Source organism: Nomascus leucogenys, chromosome 14, assembly GCF_006542625.1.
Source record: "Nomascus leucogenys isolate Asia chromosome 14, Asia_NLE_v1, whole genome shotgun sequence".
In the NCBI taxonomy this organism is placed as follows: Eukaryota; Metazoa; Chordata; class Mammalia; order Primates; family Hylobatidae; genus Nomascus; species Nomascus leucogenys.
In genome coordinates this window covers 60,142,152-60,169,469 of record NC_044394.1, presented here as the reverse complement: position 1 = coordinate 60,169,469, position 27,318 = coordinate 60,142,152, and the positions used below count along the sequence as shown (strand labels likewise).

The window sequence follows — 27,318 nt, the reverse complement described above, 5'->3', positions numbered from 1 at the left end:
AGTGAGTAAATGGAGCTAATTAACATTTGCTTTAACTTAGGTACTTACTTTTTTTGTGGTGAGAACACAATATCTACTCTTACTAATTTTCAAGTATGCAATGCATTGTTAACTTTAGTCACTGTGTTGTAGAATAGAATTCCTGTTGTCTAATTAAAATGTGTGCCCTTTGACCAGTATCTCCCCAACTACCCTCAACCTCAGTCCCTGCTAACCACTACTCAACTCTCTGCTTCTGTGATTTCTGATTTCCACCTTTTTAGATTACACATGTGAGATCATGTGGTGTTTGTCTCTCTGTGCCTGTCTTATTTCATGTAACGTAATGTCCTCCAGGTTTATGATCTTCGTGATTTCTTGGTCTTTTTTGTGACCTTCTATTTGTCTAAAGTTTTCATGACCTTTTATATTTGTTTTCTGGTTAAACTTTGTAGATGAAAGTTGAAGTCAGGAGTTCCTTTTCTCTTGCCTTCTAGGATAGTGGTTCTCAAACTCTTTGGGATTTGGACCTCTTTTAGACTCTTAGAAATGATTAAGGATTCCAAAGAGCTTTTGTTTCAGTAGGTTATACCTATCAATATTTATCACACTAAAAATAAAATTTATTAATTCACTTACAAAAAATCTATTACATGTAAGGATAAGTAAGATTTTTGTGAAAAGTATTACCCCCAAAAAGGAAGAGTAGCATTGTTTTCAATTTACAGATCTCTTTAATGTCTGGCAAAATATTAATAGAAGACAGATGAATTGTCATAGGTGCTTCTGCTTTTAATCTGTTGTGCTATTTTGTTTTGGTTGAAGTATTTGAAGAAAATACAGCCTCTGACAGATACATGGTTAAGACGAGTACTTAGTAGCCTTTTTAGATCATTGAGGGTGTTGTGCTTTAATATAACACAGCTCAACAAGTAATAAACTAACCCTTCTTAAAAGTTAGTTGCGGGCCAGGCGCAGTGGCTCACACCTGTAATCCCAGCACTTTGGGAGGCCGAGGCAGGCGTATCAAGAGATCAGGAGTTTGAGCCCAGCCTGGCCAACATGGTGAAACCCCATCTCTACTAAAAATACAAAAATTAGCCAGGCATGGTGGTGGGTGCCTGTAATCCCAGCTACTCAGAAGGCTGAGGCAGAGAATCACTTGAACCCGGTAGGCAGAGGTTGCAGTGAGCTGAGACTTTGCCACTACACTCTAGCCTGGGTGACAGAGTGAGACTCTATCTCAAAAAAAAAAAAAAAAAAAAAAGTTGCCAAATGGAATCTTAAACCATATGATTAAATTTGGGGTGCTCTTACCTTAAAACTCTGTTCTGTTTTGTACTTTGGATCTTTTACTCATGAACGATTGGTAACATCTTGCATTATTTGGAAAGTATTCATTAGCTGAGTTTGCAGATCTTGCAAATGTTGGAGCATTTTATTGTACAATACCAAAAAAATCATAGTATTACCACTGATTAATCAGTCTGTAAGTATTGGAAAGCTGTTAGGTTCACAGTAGAGAATATAAGTTTTCCAAAATCTCAATTTTCACTTGAAATCTCTCATTTTGGAAGTGATAGGCACAACTGGGCTCATGTTTGAGAAAATGTTTGTCAGATAGCCATGTCTGAATAACCGGTTTGTCAGTCATTCTTTCAAGTAAAATGGTGATGCTTCTTAAAAACAATGTGTAGTTCAGCTTGCAACTCAGTCACACAAATGCTTTTCCTTAAGGCAGCCATTGCATTTCAAGATGCAGCAAAAGGGCCTTATGAATACTTTGATTTTGTCACAAAGAATATTAAACATGTGTACTCAAGGGTCAAAATTTAATAAAATAACAATTTTTTAATTACTTCATGAAGAGCAACAGGCTTTTTTCTGCCAAGTGAGGTAAGGAAAAAATACCATAACGGCTACTACAAATTGATTCATTCATGCCAAGGGCCTAGCAGTTTTACCCATCACTGCCTTTACTTCATTATGTAAATGTCAACATGGTAAAAAGAACAAATAACATGTTATTATTGTGATGAAAGTAGTTTTAATTTCACAGACTCTCTGAAAGAGTCTAAAGGACCTCTAGGGATTGATAAACCATGCTTTAAGACCCACTGCTTTGGTGTTAATCCACTTTGGAAACAGGTATGGGTTGTCATAAATGACAATATCTAAGAAAGATGTGAGCTGCAGCCATATTTTTTTTTAGTGTTTTAAATTTTGATTTTACTCCAGCCTTTTTTGAACTGTATGTAGGTCTTCTAACTAAGGTAGAAAATTAAAATTAATGAGTACTATGTAATCTTATGTTTTAAGGTTACTCATAAAGATTGCAAATTTATTGTGGATTAAGAAATCCTTTCTTGTCAGTAATGTCAAGAATTCCTTTATTTTGTTCATTCAATTTTCACAACACCCCTGTGGGTTTTATCATGGTGTTATCTCTGTTTAACAGATCAATTGAATTTAACAGACTATTTACCTTCCCAAATCATGCATTGAAAAGATGGACCCATGGTTTAATTTTGACCAAAGTGCTCGTTACAATATTTCTTGCCACCAGCCATTGAAATATGGCATACTATAAAGACAGCCTAAATTCTGAGGTTGGCTGGGATTAGGTTGAAAGCCCTGCTTCTCCACTTCCTGAGTTGGTGTTCTTTATCCTCTCAATCTTTAGTGAACTCATCAGAAATAGCATTTACTTTATAGAATTACAGGTATTAAATAAGTCATGTAAAACAGGTTTCAGTGTGCCTAGTACATAGTATACATTAAATATTTTTCTTTTCTACTTATTCACAATCATTACTTTTCTAAATATTACTTCAATTTTTGTCTCTTTTTTTTTCTCTAATGCCTCCTTCCCTTTTCTCATTGCATACTTTCGGAAATATATTATTAGATGCCTAGATAATACAAATAGGGTCTTTGTACACTTAGTAGATCATTCAGTTGCTTAAGAAAGACAGAAAGTTGGAGGAAGATCATCAATATGTCTACTTTAATATGTGGACTAGGATTAAAACACCATATTATACATATGCCATGTGTTGTTCAGAATTTCAATTATTAATTCCATTATTTTGACTCTTTTTTGTTATATTTTTAAAATGTCCTATTAGAATCCAGAACCCTTGATGTGTCCACAGATGAAGAGGATGAAATACATCACTCCTCAGAAAGTAAGGATGATCAGGGTTTGTCTTCTGACAGCTCTAGCTCTCTTGGAGGAAAAGAACTTTCATCAACAGGTTAGTAATTTGTATGATTTTGGTTAAGAATTTTATTTTTAATATAGTGTTTTTGATATAGTTATTAATAACTAGTGACATATGGGGCAAGTAGGTCATTAATGATGATTGTCAGAGTGCCAAAATTGCTCATTTTTATTACATTTTAACATGCACAGGTCAGACAGCTTATAAGTAGCAGGGCTAGGATTCAAACCCAGTTTGTTCTGGAGCCTGTATTCTTCTTAATCACTGTGCTATATTGAGTGATTGACATTGATACCTGAAGGATGGTAAGAATTTGTCAGGGAGGATGTTTCAGGTATAGGATTTAGCATACCTGAAACTCTAGTGAAGGTATGTAATATGTGCAGGAAGCTAAAAATAGCTCTGTTTGGCTGAAAGTATTTGGTTGGGAGTTTAAGGAAAAGAAAACAGGAAGGACAAGTTGGAGTCAGATTATACAGGGCTTAGGGAACCACTGAAAATTTTATACAGATGACATGAATGTTTTTGTGTCTTAGAAAGATCAGTCTAGTTCAGGGGTTGGCAAATGTGGCCCACCACCTGTTTTTGTAAACAAAGTTTTATTAAAACACAATCACAGTCTTTCAGTTACTTAATATTTGTGGGTGCTTTTGCACTGCAGCAGCAGAGTTGAGAAGTTGCCACAAAGACCCTATGGCCTGCAAAGTCAAAAATATTTATCTGGCATCTTATAGAGGTTTATAACTTGTTTTGTGCCGTGGACGCCTTTTTCAGTCTAGTGAAGCCTAAGATCCCTTCTGAGAAAATAAAGTAAAATATATAGCTTTGTAAAGGAAACAAATTATATTGAAATAAAATTATTAAAATATATTTTATGACGCTTGTAATATAGTAATAAGTGCTTCTTTTTTTTTTTTTTTTTTTTTTTTTTTTTTTTTTTGAGACGGAGTCTCTCTCTGTCACCCAGGCTGGAGTGCAGTGTCGCGATCTGGGTTCACTGCAAGCTCCACCTCCCAAGTTCACGCCATTCTCCTGCCTTAGCCTCTTGAGTAACTAGGACTACAGGCCACCATGCCTGGCTAATTTTTTGTATTTTTAGTAGAGATGGGGTTTCACCATGTTAGCCAGGATGGTCTTGATCTCCTGACCTCTTGATCTGCCCGCCTCGGACTCTCAAAGTGCTGGGATTACAGGCGTGAGCCACCGCGCCCGGCCATAAGTGCTTCTTTATTAGCCTATTAAATAACAACACCCAGTAGCTCTGTAACCTTGTAATTTTGTTTCTTCTCCACGTCCACAAGGTACAGAAATACTATGTGATTAAGCCAATATTAAGAACTGAAATCTAGTAAACAGTTGAAGCCTTGTCTAGATTCTAGATACAGTGCTATTCAGTAAAATTTTCTGTGGTTTGGAAAAATTTTCTATCTTTGCTGTCCATATGGTAGCCACTAGTCACAAGTGGCTGTTGAGCTCTTGAAATGTGGCTGTGGAGCTCTTGAAATGTGGCTGTGGTGAGACTGAGAAATTGAATTTTTAGTTATATTTGAATACTCATATAGGGTTAGTGGCTACTGTACCAAACAATGCCACTATAAAAGATGGTGGATTAGACCAGGTGCCACAGCTCATGCCTGCAGTGTGGGAGGTCAAGGCGGCTGGATCACCTGAGGTCAGGAGTTTGAGACCAACCTGGCCAAAATGGCGAAACCCTGGCTCTACTAAAAATATAAAAATTAGCCAGGCATGGTGGCATGCACCTGTAATTCAGGGGGCTGAGGCAGAAGAATTGCTTGAACCTGGGAGGCAGAGGTTGCAGTGAGCAGCGATCATGCCAGTGCACTCCAGCCTGGGCAACAAAGCAAGACTCCATCTCAAAACCAAACAAAAAAAGATGGTGGATTAAACAGGATAAGGCAGTGGTTGTAAAGTGTTGGCAGCACTGCCCCCACCTAAGGAGAGAGGGCAGCGTTTGAAAATGTATGGGATTATTTAAATGATTATAGTAGTTGAGTTGTTGCTGGCACATAGTGCCCTAGAGGCCAGAGATGATAAGTGTCTTAACAGGAGTGCAGAACAGTTCAGCACAGTGAATTGCCCCTCCCCCATGCTCCATTGAGAAACGCTGATTAAAAATTGAAAAACTTGTCCTGTGAGGAACACCTGAAAGTTCAAAGGACTTATTGGCTGGAGAAGAAAAGATGGAGGAATGTGTTAATTTTAAGGGCTGGCATGTGGAAGAAGAGCATTTATTTGTGTTCGATGGAATAACTGCCTCAAAATAGTCCCTCTAGGAGAGACTACTTGTTACTAATAGAAGATGATAATTTACCTCTCAGCCCTAGATGATTGCATATCAGATAGGATGATATATGTGAAGAATTATTCATGGGTTATAAATTTGTAAAAACGTGATGTATTTATTATTGAACAATATGCTGACATTATTGATTCATCCCATGTCTGCCCAGCATCTGCTGTGTGAGAACACTTGAACGAGGTATTGAATATGCAGAAACAGGACAGATGCAATACTCTTCTCTTCCTTGATCTTTTACTTCTTTATTCTCACTTGAGCAGTTACCTTTGTGTAGCACTAATATCTTACTAGTGTGTCCCATTGCTTGTGACTTGCTAATTAAACCCTACTGAGTCATCTGCAGGAAAATGACTTCCAAAATAAGTATTTCTGTGTCCACATTCATACACTTGAGTATTTGAACCTAAATGTCTTATCTTAATCCTGCCTGCACATTAAAATCCTCTAGGGAGCTATAAAAACATATTTCTGCTCAGCTCTGCCTCAGATCAACATCTGAATCACTGGTATAGAGGCCTTGGTATGTCAAGCTTCTCAGGTGACTCTGATGTGTAGCCAGGGTTGAGAATTGCTACTATAATCTGCTGTGATGGTTTTGAATCTTAAATGCTTTGGGAGGAGGAAGAGACATCTGACCTTCATCATGTCCCTGACAGTAGTCTATAAATAATTACTAATCTATAAAAAAGCAAATCACTTCATTTTATATTACTTGTTCTTGATGAATATTTATTGACTTCTAGTGATTTCTTTATTGCTTCATGATTCACTCAAGGACTTTTAATTTTCCCTAGGGCTGATGTCAAGCATATTGGTCTGTGATTTCTAAAATCTTTCTCTTTTTTTGTTTGTTTGTTTCAAACATTGGAGCTTTTGTGCATCTCCAAGTACATGGCATTTTTCTATTTCTCAAAGAATTTGGGTCAACTTGTGGGAAAGTTTAGAAAATTTCACTTCAGCCTCAGTAGGTTGACATCTTTTTAGTAGTTTGAAATGCTTAAAATGGTGAAAATTTCTCTCGCCGTTTCTTTAATGTAGTATTTTTCTTAAGAAACGGTTTTTTCCAGAATGAAGATAAATTTTACCTTAGATCATGCATGAAGAAACTTGTTTTAAATTGGAAGAGTTTATGCTAATGATGTTTATGCTGTACAAAGTAAAGAAAAAAATAAGATAAGGCTCTCTTAAGAGTTGTTGTCATTTAAAATTTTTCACCTGGTAAATGAACGTGATTATTTTCTTTACACTTTTTAATGTCTCATGTTTATTCACGTGGGGCTCACTACAGAACTGCAGAGGCTAATTTGGCTTTGCTCTGTTACTGTTTGTAGTATGTTTCTGATTTCTTATAAGTGTGGGTAGGAGGGAAGGAGGACATCATAGTGTAGTATCTGTCTTGGTAAGTCAGACTGGTCTGTCACTGATCCTTCTAACTCCTGTAGCTCTCACTGATTGGGGAACACCACACTCAGCCCTCTCCACATCCCTGCGCTGACAATCTCAGAGCTTCCAGAAATGAGAAATAGCTACCCCTCAACAAAGTGAGCAGTACCTGATGAGTAAGAGAGTTAAAAGATAAAATGAAGCAGTTTCAGTATATTTTCTGATACTTCTAGATTTGGTTGATTTTTCTAAATTGTATTTAATCTCTATTAAGTTTTCTTCCTTTGCTGATACAGATTTTGAGCCATTTATTAAAGTCACATTCATATATCAAAATAGCAAATAATTTAGGAAAATGGTGCTTTTTTCTTTTTCTTAAATGTGAGGAATATTTACTTACGTTGGTCTTTGGTTTTTAGTGTCCTCCTCTTTGTTTCCTTCAGTTAAGATCCCAGATGCAGCTTTTATTCAGGCAGCCCGCAGAAAACGTGAATTGGCCAGGGCCCAAGATGACTATATTTCTTTGGATGTAGAACATACCTCCTCCATCTCTGGTATGAAGAGAGAGAGTGAAGATGACCCTGAGAGTGAGCCTGATGACCATGAGAAGAGAATACCATTTACTCTAAGACCTCAAACACTTAGACAAAGGATGGCTGAGGAATCAAGTATGTATTTACCAATGTATGAAGATTAGGATATTTTTTATTAGAATATGAGAGAATCTCCATACAAAATGTAATATGCTGTCTCACATTTTAGAGTGTTGATAATGGTTTTCAACATCGATTTGGTCCATGATATTATGACCTCTAAAAGATGTATCTGTATCAAAATGTTATTATCAAGGATTATGTGTAATAATGTTTATTAATGCCTGACCCGCCACCTTGATGTTTTTGGACAGGTTAAAAAAAATGTGCAGTATCTTATTTGCAAAACATTGAAAACGGTCGTTTTTACCTTTATAAATGTATTTTTTTTTAACATGGAAGCATCTATAGAGATTTTAGATGTCATGTATTAAAATCTTCCCTGCTGTAATAAAAAATTTCCTCTACCAATAATATTAAGCCTTAAAGGACTGTTTTCATATTTCTCATTTATGATACATGCATTTGACCAAGGTTTTTGTAACTTTAAATAGTATTTTTTTCAGAAAAAGACTTGGTTCCCTACAATTTATTTTTAAGTGTTTGGATTCTCAGGTAGTAATTGAGAGATCTTTGATAAGAAAAACCAAACATTTCATTCTTTCTCAGTTTTTTACAGTATAGGGCTATAGTGTTTTGAGTGGGATAGTTTGGTGATAGGAGTGTAGGTTATGGAGTCAGATCCCAGGATCCAGCTTCCAGCTTCAACATAGTCCTAAGACAGTTATTTAACCTCCCAATATTTGCATTTCCTCATTTGTGAAATGAGGGCAATAATAGTGCCTTCTTCCCCGAATTATTGTGAAGAATAAATAACATGTCAAGTGGTGCTAAGCCTTTGTATAATAAGCTCAAAAAATGTTGGCTGCTGCAATTAAAATGGAAAAACATTAAACGTTTACATGTGAACTTTTTTTCCGCTAGTAAGCAGAAATGAAGAAACAAGTGAAGAAAGTCAGGAAGATGAAAAGCAAGATACTTGGGAACAACAGCAAATGAGGAAAGCAGTTAAAATCATAGAGGTAATCATTTTTTTATACCATGTGTATTAGATTCCTGTCGCTGCTATAACAAATTACCACAAACTTGGTGACTCAAAAGAACATTTATTCTCTCACAGCGTGGAGGCCAAAATCTGAAGTCAAGGTGTTGGCAGCACCTTGCTTCCTCCAAAGGCCCTGGGGGGTTGTGGGGGGCGGTAATTCTTCCTTGCCTTTTCCAACTTCTGGTCATTCCAGGTGTCTCTTGGCTCATGACTACATAACTCCTCTCTCTGCCTCTGTCTTCACGTGGCTTTTTCCATGTCTCTACTGTGTGTTTTTCTCGTAAGGATACTTGTCGTTGGGTTTAGGGCCTACTCAGATAGTCCAAGATCCTTCACTTAATTACAACCACAAAGACTTTTTCTCCAAATAAGGTCATGTTTGCACTTTCCAGGGATTATGTCATGGATGTATCTTTTGGGAGGCCTCCATTCAACCCACTATACTGTGCATATTATCTTATTTTTCCACTAGATTATAAATACCTTCCACTTGAGGGTACTATTTTTTTAATCTTTAATTTTATAATAATTGACAGTTTATATTGTACAAGTGCTTAAAAGTAAAATTTAGGCCTCAAGCTTTACTTTCAAACACCTGTTCTGTATAATACAAAAATATCCAATTTTCTCTTTGGTCTGTTTTTTTCACTTCACAATACAACAGAGACATCTCACCGCAATGGTATATCTACTTCAACTACATCTTAATGATTTCATAGCAATCTAGTGAATAGAGGTATTATCATTTATATATTAAATCTCATTATGTGATTTCTCATATAATTTTTTATTGTAGTGAACCCCGTGGTAAATATTATACACAAATTCATTGTATCTATGATACGTAACTGTTACATTTCTGCATACACAAATATAGTTTTGTGTTTTATTTAATTTTTTAAAAGATGTAAACAAAGTAAATATCCAACAATAGGGGTCTTGGTACAATACAGTAGGGTGGGATGAGGCGCTAAAAATGGTATCAGAAACCAAAGCCCAGGAGGCTGAGTCAGGTGGATCACTTGAGTCCAGGAGTTCAAGACTAGCCTGGGCAACATAGCCAAACCCTGCCGCTACAAAAAATACAAAAATTAGCCAGGCATGGTGGCACATACCTGTAGTCCTAGCTGCTTGGGGGGCTGAAGTGGGAGGATTGCTTGAGCCCAGGAGGTCAAGGCTGCAGTGAGCCAAGATCACGCCACTGCACTTCAGCCTGGGTGACAGAGTGAGACCCTGTCTCATTTAAGAAAAAAAAAAAAAACAAAACAACGCTAAAGCCCAGATTTGGCCAGGCATAGTGTCTCACACCTGTTATTCCAGCACTTTGGAAGCCCAAGGTGGGAGGATCACTTCAGCCCAGTAGTTTGAGACCAGCTTGAACAACACAGTGAGACCTGAGCTCTACTAAAAACAAGTAAAACTAGCCAGGCATGGTGGGGCGTGCCTATAGTCCCAGCAACTTGGGAGGCTGAGCTGAGAGGATCACTTGAGCCCAGGAGTTCCGGGTGCAGTGAGCTATGATCACACCACTGCACTCCAGCCTGGGCAACAGAGTGAGACCCTGTCACTAAAAATGAATGAATGAATGTAAAGTTTAAACAAGTAGTGAGCTTTGAAACCTAACAAATGTACTATACTTGGGGTTAAAAGTCCTAGATTTGGGCTCTGAGTCTGCTGCTAGAATATAAGCTCTATGAGGTCAAGAATTGCAATCATAGTATATATCAGAGGTTCCCAAACTTAGTCATTCATGGAGCCGTTAGTGTCTTGGTAATTTTATCATGATACTCGTAAGCCAAAAGAAGTACCAAACAATTCTATTTATTAAGTAGTTCAAAGACTTTTATACAATTTATGTCCTAAGAACTAACCATTGGGAAAAAATAATACAGATAAATTGAAGGCAAAACATTTTTATTTTATTTTTAAATAACCAAAATTCCTTACTAATGAAATGTGTATTCCTGTTAGGCATTGCATGACTTTTCAAACCTTGGAATCAGATTGGACACTGTCACTCTTATTTCCATATTGATGTTCACACAATACTTGTTTTTATCATAGCATCCTCCCAAAACCCAGCTCCACAAATATGACTTCATCAAAAGGAATGGAACACATTCTTTTTTTTTTTTTTTGAGGCAGAGTTTCTCTTTGTCACCCAGGCTGGAGTGCAGTGGCATGATCTTGGCTCACTGCAACCTCCACTTCCCAGGTTCAAGCAATTCTCGTGCCTCAGCTTCCTGAGTAGCTGGGACTACACGTACACACCACTACGCCTGACTGATTTTTTGTATTTTAGTAGAGATGGGATTTCATCATGTTGCCTAGGCTGGTCTCAAACTCCTGAGCTCAGGCAGTCTGCCCACCTCAACCTCCCAAAGTGCTAGGATTACAGGCATGAGCCACCGTGTCTGGCCACATGGAACACATTCTAATGTAACTGTGAACTAAGAGCTAGTAGTCCAACAGATGTTGAGTGTTATGGTTTTTCCCTAAAAAATTTAAAATGTCTCACTACACCCCTTTAAATTTGCTAGGATGCCTTTGCACACAGTTTAGGAACCACAATATGCATACAATTTTGAATTCTGATTTCCTTGCTTCACATACTATAAATTATCTTCTCTTGTTTTTATATCGTTATAACAACTGATTTTAATAGCTACATAATATTCACTGGAGTCACTGAATCATAATCCTAACCGTTCTTCATTTTGGACATTTTAGGTTATTTGCAATCTGATTTTTTTTTTATTAACAAATAATCAGTGAATATTTATTTTTCCTCCTCTCCTTTCTTTTGTTCAGATGTGTGTTTTTGAACTATTCCTTTGTAATAATTGCCAAGAGTTGTATTACTCCTCAAGAGATGAACATTTTTATGGCACTTCGTATATTTTTCTCTATTGCCGTTTAACGAAAACTTAGCTCAATCTGTAATGTCGCCAACATCATGGGAATATTTTACCATAATCTTGCCCTCTTCGGGTACAAGTATAGTTGGTGAAAATGGAATCTCACACTTATTTGATTTTCATTTTTATTGCTAATGTAAGTACATTTACTGATTCCTTTTTTTGAAAATCTACCATTTGCCACTGTGTTAGTTTCCTGTGGCTCCTGTAATAAATTACCACAGACTTGGTGGCTTAAAACAATAGAAGTTTATTCTGTGTGAGATCTGGAGGCCAGAAGTCCAAAATCAAAATGTCAGTAGAGCAACCCCCCTTTCCAGAAACTCTACAGGAGAATCCATTCCTTGACTCTTCTGGTTTCTGGTGGCTGTTGGCATGCCTTGGCTTGCGGCCACATCTCTCTTTGTTGCATCTTCACATCTGCTTCTTCTCTTGTGTCCCAATATTCCCTATCTCTTAGGATGGTACATGTAATTGTATTCAGGCCCCATTGGGATAATCCAGGATATGCACCACATCTCAAAGTCTTAATTACATCTTTTGCCATATAATGAACATGAACATGAATGTGAACATGTTTTCGTGGGGTCACCATTAGCCTGCCATGGCCACTTACAACGATATACAACCTTTGCAGGAAGGGAGACAACTAAACAAAACAATTATATTGAAATCCTACAGGTTCTGTGACAGAACTCTGTGCAGGATCCTGAGGTGGCACAAAGGAGCAAGTGGGTGGTCAGTTTTATAGGAGGGAAGGTAAGTGAGGAAGTTTGAGAAAGCATTTACAGAAGTGGTGATACTGAATGGGTCATTGACTGCAAAATATCAAGAGTGTTTGGAGATTTTGTAGGTATGTGTGGAGCTGGATGGGAGGCTTGGTGAGAACTGAAATGACAAAAGATGCTTCATGGAAAATATAAAAGGAATAGCTAAGCCAGTGAAATTGGCTAAACATCTGGTCAGTTTTCTTCATGTGTCTTTGTGTAAAATAGAGGTTCTTCAGGATCTTTTGAACATTCCAAGCATGGAGGAGCTGTGATTAGACAGAGGACACTAATGTGAAATGTACCATGTTATAAGATAAATGTTAGGAGTGCATTTCTTTACAAGGAACAGAAAACCCAAATAAGAATGTCTTGGCCGGGCGTGGTGGCTCATGCCTGTAATCCCAATACTTTGGGAGGCCACGGGGGGCAGATCACGAGGTCAGGAGATCAAGACCATCCTGGCTAACACAGTGAAACCCCATCTCTACTAAAAATACACAAAAATTAGCCGGGCATGGTGGTGGGCGCCTGTAGTCCCAGCTACTCGGGAGGCTGAGGCAGGAGAATGGCGTGAACCCGGGAGGCAGAGCTTGCAGTGAGCCAAGATTGTGCCACTGGACTCCAGCCTGGGCGACGGAACGAGACTCCGTCTCAAAAAAAAAAAAGAATGTCTTAAAGAAAAGTAAAAACTTTACCTACAAACCCTCCAGCAGACTTCCATTTACTTTACATTGACTAGAATGGAGTTGGAGTTAAATAGGTACTTCTATCATGGAAATAGGTGTTAGGTCAGTCAGACAGGTCTGTCTACTCCACAAATTAATATTCATGAAGGATTGTTGTTTCTTAAAAAACTGGGTGACTTTCTGAGAGTACATTAGACCATAACCAAAATTAGCTTCAAAACTAAACTTTTTTAAAAATGTAGTTTTTAGAATTTGCTTCTTAAATATGAATTTAAACTTCTAAATTTTAAAACTGAATTTAAAAACATTTTATTGGGACCATGAAAAATTACAAAGACATGGAATTTTTTAGCTTGAAGAGACCTTGGATCATCCAGTCCCTTTTCATGCTATTAATGTTTCAAAGGTAAATGAAATGGTTTTGTAAAAATCTATTTTTACTTTTTTAGGAAAGAGACATAGATCTTTCCTGTGGCAGTGGATCTTCAAAAGTGAAGAAATTTGATACTTCCATTTCATTTCCACCGGTAAATTTAGAAATTATAAAGAAGCAATTAAATATTAGGTGAGCAATACTCATTTTGAAATTTACATTTGTCCTAGATATTTAATACTAAAGATATAGCACTATATTCTTTTAGATTATTAAGTACTGATATTAAACAGACTTATGGGGGGAAAAAGGATCTCCTGTGTTATCATACTAACACAATTTATTTCATTTTTGTATACAGTAGTCCCTCCCATATCTGCATTTTTGCCTTCTATGGTTTCAGTTATCAGTGGTGAAACCATGGTCCAAAAATATTGAATGGAAAATTCCAGAAATAAACAATTCATATGTTTTAAATTGCATGCTGTTCTAAGTAGTGTGATGACATCTTGAGCTGCCCTGCTTCATCCTGCCCAGGATGAGAATCATCCTTTTGTCCAGCATCTCTGCTCTGTAAGCCAGCAGCCTGTTAGTCACATAGTAACCATCTCAGTTATCAGATCAACTATTGCAGTATCACAGTGCTTGTGTTCAGGTAACCCTTATTTTACTTAATGGCCCCAGAGTGCAGGTGTACTGTATGTAATATATAAATTAAACTTTATCGTAGTTATGTATGTATAGGGAAAAAACAGCATATATAGGCTTTGGTATTATTTGCATTCACTGGGGGTCTTGGAACCTATCCCCATGATTAAGGGGTGACTACCATACGTCTTTTTAGTCTTTATATCATATTTTACATGGTTAAAATCAGTAAATACAAAATTCTTCTTTTCTATTTAATATGATTATAAGCATTTTTCTATATTACCAAATAGCCTTTAATTTTTTAAAAAAACTATCATGTTTGTCCATATAGTTGTTATATCATAATTTACTTAAATATTTCTCTGTTGGACATTTTGATCTAGAACAGGAGTCAACAAGTGTCTTTTTGTGTAAAAGGCTGGATAGTAAATATTTTAGGCTTTAAGGGCTAGACGATTGCTGTTGTAACTGCTCAACTCTATGTTACAGCATGAAAACAGCCATAGACAATATGTAAACATATAAGCATGTGTGTGTTCCAATATAACTTTATTTTTGAAAACAAAGGATGGACTGGTAGTTTACCAGCCCCCTAGAATACAAAGATAACCTTGCATAAGGGATAAAAAAGAGGCAGCAGGTCATTGATTTATCTTTGCATTTTATTTTACTTTATCTGGATAATTTTATTGTATTTTATTTTTTATTAACTAGGTTTTTTATTAAAAAAATAAATTAAATAACCAGTGGAAAGGATATACAGAACAAAGTAAATTACCACCCTCCCTAGAGGAAACCATTGCTACCAGTTTCTTATGTTTTCTTCCAGAAGTGGTCTATATGTGTATCTTTATAAGCACATATATACTTATATATTCCCCTGTTTTTATACAAAAAAGGACATTATGTACCCTGCTCTGTACCTAGTTTTTTCCACATAATATTTACTTGTAAGTTCACTGCTATAGTCAAAAATATTCTACTTAACTAAAACATTTTATTAATAATGCCTACTATACATTATTATCTTGATTAATTTCTTAATTCTCACTCTCCTTTATATAAAGCAAAGAAAGATTCTGAAAGACAAATGCAAGAAAACTTGAAGAGAGAATATTTGGCCTAAGCAAGTGCTAAAGGGTTTCCTTTTATTGTTGTGTTCTTTGCTTATCTAGTCTATAAACCCAGATTTATATGATTGTCAGTTTCCTTGGTGGTCTTTGAAAATATTTACATTAGATTGCTACTTTTAAAAGAGTTTGAAAAATAAACTAATTTTTATTTTATTTATTTAGATTAACATTACTACAGGAAACTCACCGCTCACACCTGAGGGAGTATGAAAAATATGTACAAGATGTCAAAAGCTCAAAGAGTACCATCCAGAACCTAGAGAGTTCATCAAATCAAGCTCTGAATTGTAAATTCTATAAAAGCATGAAAATTTATGTGGAAAATTTAATTGACTGCCTTAATGAAAAGGTACATATCAATATTTATTTATATCATTTCCTTTTTTGGAGAAAACCCCTTATGCAATTAAGAAAAGTGTAAATCTCACAATTAGATACTTTTCTCTAGTATTTTTCCTAAACATTTTTAAAATAAGATGATAGTAAGCATTCTCTTAGTGTTGGATATTCAAGTTTTTTGCAACTATTTTATTATTGTAAGTAACATTGTATAAAATTTTGTATATAAATTTTTGTTGCAATTTCATCTGTATAAGGAAAATTCCTTGAAAATGAAGTCAAATAAAATGAATTATTAAGTCTAAATATTTTTAAGGCTTATGAAACATTACAAAATTGACCTCCAGAAAGATTGTGCCAGTTTTATTAGTTTACTAGATTAGGAATAAATGGATTTTGTTTTTATATATCATATTTTGATCTCAAGCAAACACTTTGGTTTTCTTCTTGTGAATTATTTGTTTCTTGTCTTTACCGTTTTATCTTTGTGGTTCTTAGTGGAGATTTTTTTCTTTTTCTTTTCTAGTTTTGTTAGAGTATGAACAATTCTTTATAGCTTAAAATTTTTTAATGCTTTATCCTACTTAATGTGAACTTACCAGTTTTGTCTTTTGAATATTTTTGTGTGGTTTTTCTTTCAACGTTCAGATGTTTTGAAATTTTTGTTTTTAGTTTTTGTTTTATGCATACTAAGTTCTTACATTGGGGCAGGCCTTCAGTTGTCCATTTTTAAAAATAGATTAACCATTTCAATAAATTATTCTCTACTTTCCACATTATTTTTGTTATTTTTATTTTATTTTTTTGGTGAGGGGGACAGAATCTCGCTCTGTCACCCAGGCTGGACTGTAGTAGCACGATCTCAGCTCACTGCAACGTCCGCCTCTTAGGTTCAAGCGATTCTCGGGCCTCAGCCTCCCAAGTAGCTGGGACTACAGGCATGCACCACCACACCCAGCTAATGTTTTGTATTTTTAGTAGAGACAGGGTTTTGCCATGTTGCCCAAGCTAGTCTGGAACTCCTGAGCTCAGGCAATCCACCTGTCTCAGCCTCCCAATGTGCTAGGATTATAGGCCTGAGCCACCTCACTCAGCCCACATTATTTTTTGTTTATAATTAAAATGTTGCTAAACAATGGGATGCTTTGTCCCAGTTGTTTTAAGTTGGCTATCTTCTACTATCACTTGGTAGTTACTTTCTGAAGTATTTATTACAATGTAATTTTCTTTTTTCATTCGCCCTTGAAAAATTACACTGTTAAAATTTTGTCAGCCTGTGCATTAATGTATTCATAGCAGCAGCTGTGGAGTATCAATGGAGTAGGAGGAATTGTTGCTCCCCAGAATATGGGAGTTTCAATTTCAACTAGTCTCATTTATGTATCACATCACAACTTACCTGTCTCTGGTTAGTTTTTCTCCATTCCCCGATTTTTCAAATTTCACCAGTTTTGAGTGCCCCTACCTACTTTCCACACCCTCAGCCTGTGAAAACATCTGTACCCTTCATTTTTTCCTATTCTTCTGTCTCAAAAAACAATCTTCTGTCTCAAAATTTAATGCATGTTCCTGACTCCATCCATTTGGTTTCTTTTTTTTTTTTCTTTTGAGACAGAGCCTCGCTCTGCTGCCCAGGCTGGAGTGCAGTGGCATGATCTCAGCTCACTGTAACCTCCACCTCCAGGGTTCAAGCGATTCTCCTGCCTCCGTCTCCTGAGTAGCTGGGATTGAAGGCAGGTGCCACTGCACCTGGCTAATTTTTATTTTGTTAGTAGAGAAGGGATTTCGCTATGTTGGCCAGGCTGGCCTTGAATTCCTGACCTCAGGTGATCTGCCCACCTCCCAAAGTGCTGGGATAACAGGCGTGAACTACCATACCTGGCCCCCATTTAGTTTATCTATCTCTGATAATTATAACAGTTCCAGTAGACTAAGTCAATTTTCTGATTTTTAATATTAAAAGTTTTGGCAGCTAGGTCTGTTGCACACAATGTTTTATACTTGAGATGTGATAGTATTGGGAATATTTCTTTGAGAATTAAGCATATAAATATGCTTATGTATCTTCTAGATATTCCTTTTGTGTATATATATATTTCATTATCGATGACCTGCAAAATGTTATTTATATGTGTATTTCAGATTATCAACATCCAAGAAATAGAATCATCCATGCATGCACTCCTTTTAAAACAAGCTATGACCTTTATGAAACGCAGGCAAGATGAATTAAAACATGAATCAACGTATTTACAACAGTTATCACGTTAGTGTTTTTCATGTTCAGTACAATTTGTTATTCATTAAGCCAAATTATGTGAAGGATAAAAATGTTTTTATTTTTATAAACATGTTTTCCATGTATTTTCCCACAAACCCTTTACCCACCAACTTCCAAAAACTCAAAACATTTAGAAATAGGACTTAAGAATGTTTTAAATTAAGTCCAAGACTAAAAAATAAACATAACTTCCAATTATTTACTATTTCAGACAGAATATGTACATAGCCATTTAGAGAATGTTTTGAGACAAGTTCACATGATTCTGTAGACTCTGTCAGAAGTCTAACTTCATAGTTTCAGAGCCCTTTTACAGATCGCTTCTGGTGAGTTTCAGTACAGATTTATCTTTAAGATCTCATTGTATAAAATACGGATGCCTCCTTTTTTTTTTTTCACATTGATTTTGTACTTTCAGAGATATCTTCCTTTGATTAAGGTGCTATCAGGAGATGGTGAAAGACCATAACCAAGTAGCTAGTAAATGCAAAGGCAAAATGACTTTCAGTGAAACACACAACCCTTAGTGGATCATAAATAATGGTATTACATATTAAAATAAGAAATAATGTGAATAGAATACAGTAGTCCCTCTAATCTGCAGTTTTGCTTTCCACAGTTTCAGTCAACAATGGTCCAAAAATGAATAAGTAAAGTACAATAAGATATTTTGAGAGAGAGATATCCAACATTCGTATAACTTACAATATATTATTTTCATTGTTCTACTTTATTGCTATTGTTAGTCTCTTACAGTGCCTAATTTATAAATTAAACTTTATCATAGGTGTGTATATAGAGGAAAAAACAAATAGGGTTTGGCGCTATATGCAGTTTCAGGCATCCACTGGGGTTCTTAGAATGTATCCCTTGCAGATTAGGAGGGATTCCTGTATTGGTAAAGCCAGTATTTCTTGCATTTGGCTATGAAAAAAACTGGTAAAAACTGGAAAAGAATATGAGGAAATGAAACTTTGTGGTAGAACTTTGTTGCTGCTCTCAATGACAGCAAAAGTACACCAGCCAAAGTACATTTTTAGGCTAACATTTTCACCAGCCAAAATACATTTTTAGGCTAACGAACCTCATGCCTGTTAATATTGCAATAAAGAGTTAACATTGAAATTTCATTGCATAATTAATTGCAAAATTTAAGCATATTTATGTATTTGCATATGCATATATGTTTATATATCCATGATATTACCGTTATTTTCAAAGCATTTTACTTTTTTCTTTTGAGAATTTGTAATATGAAGTCAGTTTTATTTATTAACAGGCAAAGATGAGACATCCACAAGTGGAAACTTCGCAGTAGATGAAAAAACTCAGTGGATTTTAGAAGAGATTGAATCTCGAAGGTACCTATATAAAGTGAAGATTTAAAGAAAGCATCATTGAACAAGTACTTTTCACTACTTAAATATAATTAACCACATGATGTCATTAACTATACCTGATATACATTATTAATTTGTGAGAATAATAGAAAAGCAAAATTTAGTAAAACCATACTTGACTGCTTTAAAGACACATTGGTGTATTTGGATCAGTTAAAAGGGATGGGTAAAATGACATTTGTCAGGCTGGGAATTCCTTGTAACTAGAAACCGGTCCTAATTATAATTACCCCCTCTTCAGAATCTGGTTAGCCCATGGGAATGTCCTAAATGGGAATGTCTTACAAGAAAAAACAAAACAAAACAAAAAATGCAGAACCACCAATTCAAACTAATGAAACTAAAAATGTCAAAAATATTAATAAAATTGTGCGCTGATATGATAGTATATTTCTGGCTATTTAAAATAAATGATAAAATTACCTATTTTCAGCAAGAGGCTAAAAAAAATTTTAAGCATTTATTTTCAGCAAGAACTATTTACTTTTTGTTTATTTTGGGTTTGTTGCAAAATATAGGACAAAAAGAAGACAAGCAAGGGTGCTTTCTGAGAATTGTAACCATCAGGAAGGGACATCTAGTGATGATGAACTGCCTTCAGCAGAGATGATTGACTTCCAAAAAAGCCAAGGTCAGTTACCAAGTTTCTAATATATCGTGGTTTGAGTTTTGAAATGGTGAGAAGCACTTTGCTGGGATTGCCCTTAATAAGTACATAAGCTATATAAAACAGTTAGGTAAATTCAGGAAAAATGAAACACATTTTTCCTCTGTAAGACTCTTTTCTTTGAAAAAATGGAGTAAAATGAAGGAAGGAACATAGTGAGTATTCTTGCATCTTCATAGTTTTTTCTCTTAGACGTTCTCCTGTTACTAATGAACATCTTCATTTCGTTTCGTTACCACACATACTTTCCATATTGTCATTTTTAACTTAAAACATTTGAATTTGGTGAAACTTTTTAGCATGATGAGAAGATAAGATGCATATAGTTGAAAAATTCTGGGCTCTGGATTTAAATAAATTTGGGTTCTAAGGGAGATTTTTTTTCTGTGTAATCTTAGACAAATGTCTTGACCTCCCTAAATTTGATGTTGTTTTGTCTGTAAATAAGTAGACTATACCTATATGGTATGGAAGATAGCTACGATGGTAAAATGAGATTAATGCATTTCTGTTGGCGTATAGCAGGGGTATATATGGTAGCTTTTATTAGTGTTGATGTTATTACTTTCTTGATAAAGTGATTTAGTAAAAATTTATATTAATATAAAAGGACAAATTTTAGCTCAATTGATTACAGTCCAGCATGACCATGTTTTTAAGGAAGCATACTTAAAGTTCACAACTTAAAATGCACAAAGAGACTTATTTTGTTTACAGGTGACATTTTACAGAAACAGAAGAAAGTTTTTGAAGATGTGCATGATGATTTTTGTAATATCCAGAATATTTTGTTGAAATTTCAGCAATGGCGAGAAAAGTTTCCTGACTCCTATTATGAAGCTTTCATTAGTTTATGCATACCAAAGCTTTTAAATCCCCTAATACGAGTTCAGTTGATTGATTGGAATCCTCTTAAGGTATTTATGCTTAACATGTGAAAAATTATCCTGATTACATTAGTTACTTAAATTCCCTTACTATTATGTTAGCCATTAAATACCTTACCCTTAGAGTTGGAGCTGAAATTTAGAGCTTTGGAACAATAGTCAGAAAATGTGTGCTTTCAGCTATATTCTTCTTTTCTTGGCTCTCACTTGATTTTTAGGCTGAGCATCATTAACATCAGTAAAGCAAACACTTTTTTTTTAGCTTCTTGTACATTAAATTTAAAATCCTCCCAGAAAGTATAAGGTACTGTTGGGTTTGGAGAAAGTAGATATAAAAGCCTTGTTCCAAAAATTCTTAAGCTGGAGATGACATACTGGGAAGAGCTGCTTAGGGTTGCATTGAGAAGGTGGAATGCAAGCCTTTGAAGAGTTTATGGTTAAGAGGATGAATCAGAAAGGGAAAGGTGTTTCATAAAGGTATAAAGGGAGAAATATTATTTCAGGAGCTAGAAATTGCACAGATATTTAGATCCTAAGTTAAGAAATATAAATTCTATTCACTGAATTTGACTGACTAAAAGAAAAAAAAAAGAAGTATGAACTCAGCAACTGCCTACTGTGTAATAGGACCTTTAACTAAATCACATACAAATTACATAATTAAGCTTATGTGGATTAAAGGGGCCAGAAATAAACTTTGCTTGAAGTGGATGAATTTTTTTATAAACAAATTCCATGGCTGTTTCAAGTGCCTAACAAATGTGTATTTTGCTGCTAGCGGAGTACTTGCCATGTTGTAGACTCTAAAGGCTCCGGCACACACTAGGTAGTTGTTGAGTGTTTGTTGTGTGATTGAATGCATGAAATGCAGCTTCTTGTTACGTCACTTAGACACCATGTCTCAGTCATGCTGTCGTGCCATCCTGCCTAGCCTTGGTTGTCTAGTGTTAAAATAGGGAATTAATGTCCTCTGATCCTTAGAAAAGCTCTGGTGATTAATGAAAAAAATAATAACTATTTTAAAATACACTAATGTTGAAGGATTTCTTTATAACTTTTATAATTTTCTTTGTAAGTTGGATTCCACAGGTTTAAAAGAGATGCCATGGTTCAAATCTGTGGAAGAATTTATGGATAGCAATGTAGAAGATTCAAAGAAGGAAAGTAGTTCAGATAAAAAAATCTTGTCTACCATCATCAACAAAACAATTATTCCCCGACTTACAGGTACTGCTTCGTAACCTTGATAAAATTAAATTATTTTCTGACAGAGTATATAAGGTTGTTAATTTCTGTTACATTCACAAAGTTTTTTCATAAGTTTTTAAACACAAGGAAATGTTACATGTAGTAAAAATCAACAGCTGTCAAATGTAAGGTGGTTAAAAAATTTGTGTTTGTACAGGTGGTTGGCTACCAAACTGCTAATACTCAGATTGATTCTAATCCTCATCTGACGTATCATCAGCAGTTCCAACAGTTAACCCTTCTTTCTTCCTAGAAACATTGTCTTTACTTGGCTACCAAAATACCACAGTCTTAGTTTCCTGCCCACCTCTGTGGTCTTTGCTGTCTGCTTGTCATCTCTTTGACTTCCAAGTGCTACAGTATCTCCGGATTCAGGTCACTTACCATCTCTTTTCTATTTACTTCAGTCACTTAGTATTTAAAGTCAGTTTAGTGTTTGTGGCATTCCTGCTGTTTTTATGACACTTCAGTCATTTTTTAGCACACTTCCATCCATACTACATGTGTCCTTTTTTCCCCTTAACTTCTCTAATTATGGTTCTTATCCTTTTCTTTAAAAAACAGTGCTTCATCTGGGAGTGGTGGCTCACGCCTGTAATCTTGGCACTTTGGGAGGCCAAGGCGGGTAGATCACCTGAGGTCAGGAGTTCGAGACCAGCCTGGCCAACATGGTGAAACCTCGTCTCTACTAAAAATACAAAAAATTAGCTGGGCATGGTGGCAGGCACCTGTAATCCCAGCTGCTCAGGAGGCTGAGGCAAGAGAATTGCTTAAACCCGGGAGGCAAAGGTTGCAGTGAGCCGAGATGGTGCCATTGCACTCCAGCCTGAGTGATGAGTGAAACTCCGTCTCAAAAAAAAAAAAAAAAATTGCTTCATTTCACTCACATTTGCCACTAGCAGCTATGAGCACTTAACATTAATGCTTGTGCTTCAGACCTTAGCGTGAAGTCTTTTGTTTTACCTGTGTACTTGATAAGGATCCATTTCACTATGTCACTGAGAAAGAAATTTTACAGCAAAGACGGCAAAACTCTTATTTAATTTTTTGTATGTTTGTTTTTGAGACAGGGTCTTCCTCTGTCACCCAGACTGGAGTACAGTGGTGTGAACATTGCTCAAGGCAGTCTTGAATTCCTGGGGTCAAGTGATCCTCCTGCCTCAGCCTCACAGTTAGCTAGGACTCCAGGCGCATGCCACCACACCCAGCTAATTTTTAAAAGATATTTTTAGAGACAAGGTCTTGCTGTGTTGCCCAGGCTAGTCTCAAACTCCTGGCCTCAAGAGACCCTTCCCCTCAGCTTCCCAAAGCACTGGGATTATAGGCGTGAGTCACCATGCCCAGCCTAGAAGTTGGAATCAATTAGCCTTATAATTGCTTCTTAGGCAACTTGATTATAAGATTTTGGCTGGGTGCAGTTGCTTGTGCCTGTAATCCCAGCACTTTGCAAGGCCGAGGCGGGAGGATCACTTGAGCACAGGAGTTCCAGACCAGCCTGGGCAACATGGTGAAACCCCATCTCTATTTATAAATTTAAAATTAAAAAAACAAATAAATAAAAACTTTCAAGATTTTATTTCAATGAAACTTATGGTGCATTTGTGGGGTGTATTAGAAAGTTACTATTTTTAACTAGCTCTACTAATGATAGAATGCATGTGCCTAATTTAAGCACTCTGCTGAAAAAATCAAAATACTAATGATGAAACAGTCCCACAAATAAGTAGCTTTGTGAAAAATTAACACTGACTGAGTTCCAATAGTGGTTGAATTCTACATATATTTCAAAGATAGCACTAACAGAATGTGCTAATGGATTGGTTGTGCAGCAAGAGAGAAAGAGAGGAATCAAGAATGGGTCCATTCAGGAATTGGCCTGAGCAACTAGAAGGACAGAGGTGCCATTTCCTGAAATGAAAAAGTCTGACAGGAGTAAGCTTAATGTGGGGGGCTGTATTAGCAGCTCAGTTTGGGACATGTTGAGTTTGAAGTATCTGTAATCTAAGTGGAAATGACAAGTCAGTTGTTGAATACATGAGTCTTAAAGGGGGAGGTCCAGTCAGAAGGTATAAGTTTGGAATTTATCCACATGGCATTTATTGATGGCATTTAATGTATAAAATTGGCTTTGAATACCAAGTGAGTGAATATAAACAGAAAAGAGAAGGTAAGTAACCTGAATCCTGAGATACTATAGCACTTGGAAGTCAAAGAGATGACAAGCAGACAGCAAAGACCAGAGAGGTGGGCAGAAAACTAAGAGTGTCGTATTTTGGAAGCCAAGTAAAGACAGTGTTTCTAGGAAGAAAGAAGGGTCAGCTGTTGGAATAGTTGATGATAAGTCAGATGAGGATTAGAATCAATCATTGGAGTTTGCTATGTGAATGTTTTCTGTGATTTGCTAAGAGCGCATTAGGTAGACTGATAAGAGATAAGGCCTAATTAAAGGGAAATCAAGAACAAGTGAGAAGAGAGAAACTGGAGATAGAAGTTTAGATAGTACTTTGAGGAATTTTGTTGTAAAAGACAGGAGGGAAATGGAACAATACTAGAGGGGGAAGTAGGGCTAAGGGGGATTTTTTTGTTTGTTTGTTTATTATTATACTTTAAGTTCTGGGGTACATGTGCAGAATGTGCAGGTTTGTTACATAGGTGTACACGTGCCATAGTGTTTGCTGCACTCATCAACTTGTCATCTACATTAGGTATTTCTCCTAATGCTATCTCACCCCTAGTCCCCCAACCCCTGACAGGCCCCGGTGTGTGATGTTCCCCTCCCTGTCCATGTGTTCTCATTGTTCAACTCCCACTTATGAGTGAGAACGTGTGGTGTTTGCTTTTGTGTTCTTGTGTTAGTTTGCTGAGAATGATGGTTTCCAGCTTCATCCATGTCCCTGCAAAGGACATAAACTCATCCTGTTTTATGGCTGCATAGTATTCCATGGTGTATATGTGCTACATTTTCTTTATCCGGTCTGTCATTGATGGGCATTTGGGTTGGTTCCAAGTCTTCGTTATTGTGAATAGTGCCGCAATAAACATACGTGTGCATGTGTCATTATAGCAGCATAATTTATAATCCTTTGGGTATATACCCAGTAATGGGATGGCTGGGTCAAATGGTATTTCTAGTTCTAGATCCTTGAGGAATCGCCACACTGTCTTCCACAATGGTTGAACTAGTTTACAGTCCCACCAACAGTGTAAAAGTGTTCCTATTTCTCCACATCCTCTCTTTGAATTGTGATGTTAGGATGTCGATTTTGGATCTTTCCTGCTTTCTGTTGTGGGCATTTAGTGCTATAAATTTCGCTCTACACACTGCTTTAAATGTGTCCTAGAGATTCTGGTACGTTGTGTCTTTGTTCTCATTGGTTTCAAAGAACATCTTTACTTCTGCCTTCATTTCGTTATTTACCCAGTAGTCATTCAGGAGCAGGTTGTTCAGTTTCCATGTAGTTGTGCGATTTTGAGTGAATTTGTTAATCTTGAGTTCTAATTTGATTGTACTGTGGTCTGAGAGACTGTTATGATTTCCGTTCTTTTGCATTTGCTGAGGAGTGTTTTACTTCCAATTATGTGGTCAGTTTTAGAATAAGTGTGATGTGCTGCTGAGAAAAATGTATATTCTATCAATTTGGGGTGGAGAGTTCTGTAGATGTCTATTAGGTCTGCTTGGTCCAGAGCTGAGTTCAATTCCTGGATATCTTTGTTAATTTTCTGTCTTGTTGATCTGTCTAATATTGACAGTGGGATGTTAAAGTCTCCCACTATTATTGTGTGGGAGTCTAAGTCTGTTTGTAGGTCTCTAAGAACTTGCTTTATGAATCGGATCTGAGTGCTCCTGTATTGGGTGCATATTTATTTACGATAGTTAGCTCTTATTGTTGCATTGATCCCTTCACCATTATGTAATACCCTTCTTTGTCTCTTTTGATCTTTGTTGGTTTAAAGTCTGTTTTATCAAAGACTAGGACTGCACCCTGCCTTTTTTTTTTTTTTTTTTTTGCTTTCCATTTACTTGGTAAATATTCTGCCATCCCTTTATTTTGAGCCTATGTGCATCTCTGTACATGAGATGGGTCTCCTGAATCCAGCACACTGATGGGTCTTGACTCTATTCAATTTGCCAGTCTGTGTCTTTTAATTGGGGCTTTTAGCCCATTTACTTTTAAAGTTAATATTGTTATGTGTGAATTTGATCCTGTCATTATGATGCTAGCTGGTCATTTTGCTCATTAGTTGACGCAGTTTCTTCATAGCATTGATGGTCTTTACAATTTGGTATGCTTTTGCAGTGTCTGGTACCGGTTGTTCCTTTCCATGTTTAGTGCTTCCTTCAGGAGCTCTTGTAAGGCAGGCCTGGTGGTGACAAAACCTCTCAGCATTTGCTTGTCTGTAAAGGATTTTATTTTTCCTTTGCTTATGAAGCTTAGTTTGGCTGGATATGAAATTCTGGATTGAAAATTCATTTCTTTAAGAATGCTGAATATTGGCCCCCAGTCTCTTGTAGCTTGTAGGGTGTCTGTAGAGAGATCCACTGTTAGTCTGATGGGCTTCCATTTGTGGGTAACCCGACCTTTCTTTCTGGCTGCCCTTAACTTTTTTTCCTTCATTTCAGCCTTGGTGAATCTGACAATTATATGTCTTGTTGCTCTTCTCGAGGAGTTGCTCTTCTCGAGGAGTATCTTTGTGGTGGTCTCTGTATTTCCTGAATTTGAATGTTGGCCTGCCTTGCTAGGTTGGGGAAGTTCTTCTGGATAATATCCTGCAGAGTGTTTTCCAACTTGGTTCCATTCTCCCCATCACTTTCAGGTACACCAGTCAAACATAGATTTGGTCTTTTCACATAGTCCCATATTTCTCGGAGGTTTTGTTTGTTTCTTTTCACTATTTTTTCTCTAAACTTGTCTTCTTGCTTTATTTCATTGAGGTGAACTTCAATCTCTGATATCCTTTCTTCCGCTTGATCGATTAAGCTATTGATACCTGTGTATGCTTCACAATGTTCTCATGCAGTGTTTTTCAGCTTCGTCAGGTCATTTGTATTCTTCTCTAAACTGGTTATTTTAGTTAGCAATACCTCTAACCTTTTTTCGAAGTTCTTAGCTTCCTTCCATTGGGTTAGAACATGCTCCTTTAGCTCAGAGGAGTTTGTTATTATCTACCTTCTGAAGCCTACTTCTGTCAATTCGTCAAACTCATTCTCTGTCCAGTTTTGTTCCCTTGCTGGTGATGAGTTGTGATTCTTTGAAGAAGAACGGGCATTCTGGTTTTTGGAATTTTCAGCCTTTTTGCGCTGGTTTCTCCCCATCTTTGTGGATTTATCTACCTTTGGTCTTTGATGTTGGTGACCTTCAG

The 27,318-nt window shown here is 36.4% G+C and overlaps 1 protein-coding gene across 3 annotated transcripts in view; it reads left to right on the top strand.

The window, feature by feature from the left end:
• GCFC2 (GC-rich sequence DNA-binding factor 2) overlaps positions 1-27,318 on the top strand; it is a 54,317-nt gene that overhangs the window by 1,210 nt on the left and 25,789 nt on the right. For 2 of the 3 annotated variants that reach the window (XR_004033274.1, XM_012502716.2), the window contains exons 2-11: positions 3,108-3,236; positions 7,350-7,574; positions 8,484-8,581; positions 13,428-13,543; positions 15,298-15,484; positions 17,617-17,740; positions 19,035-19,116; positions 19,674-19,786; positions 20,540-20,739; positions 21,786-21,936. Coding sequence is in view for 2 of the 3 variants with exons in the window: in XM_012502716.2 (XP_012358170.1) it covers positions 3,108-3,236; positions 7,350-7,574; positions 8,484-8,581; positions 13,428-13,543; positions 15,298-15,484; positions 17,617-17,740; positions 19,035-19,116; positions 19,674-19,786; positions 20,540-20,739; positions 21,786-21,936 (1,425 nt within the window). In the remaining variant the exon portion in view is untranslated. Of the gene's footprint in view, positions 1-3,107; positions 3,237-7,349; positions 7,575-8,483; positions 8,582-13,427; positions 13,544-15,297; positions 15,485-17,616; positions 17,741-19,034; positions 19,117-19,673; positions 19,787-20,539; positions 20,740-21,785; positions 21,937-22,210; positions 22,528-27,318 lie in introns of those variants that run through there. The other variant, XM_030827288.1, reaches the window with a different exon arrangement.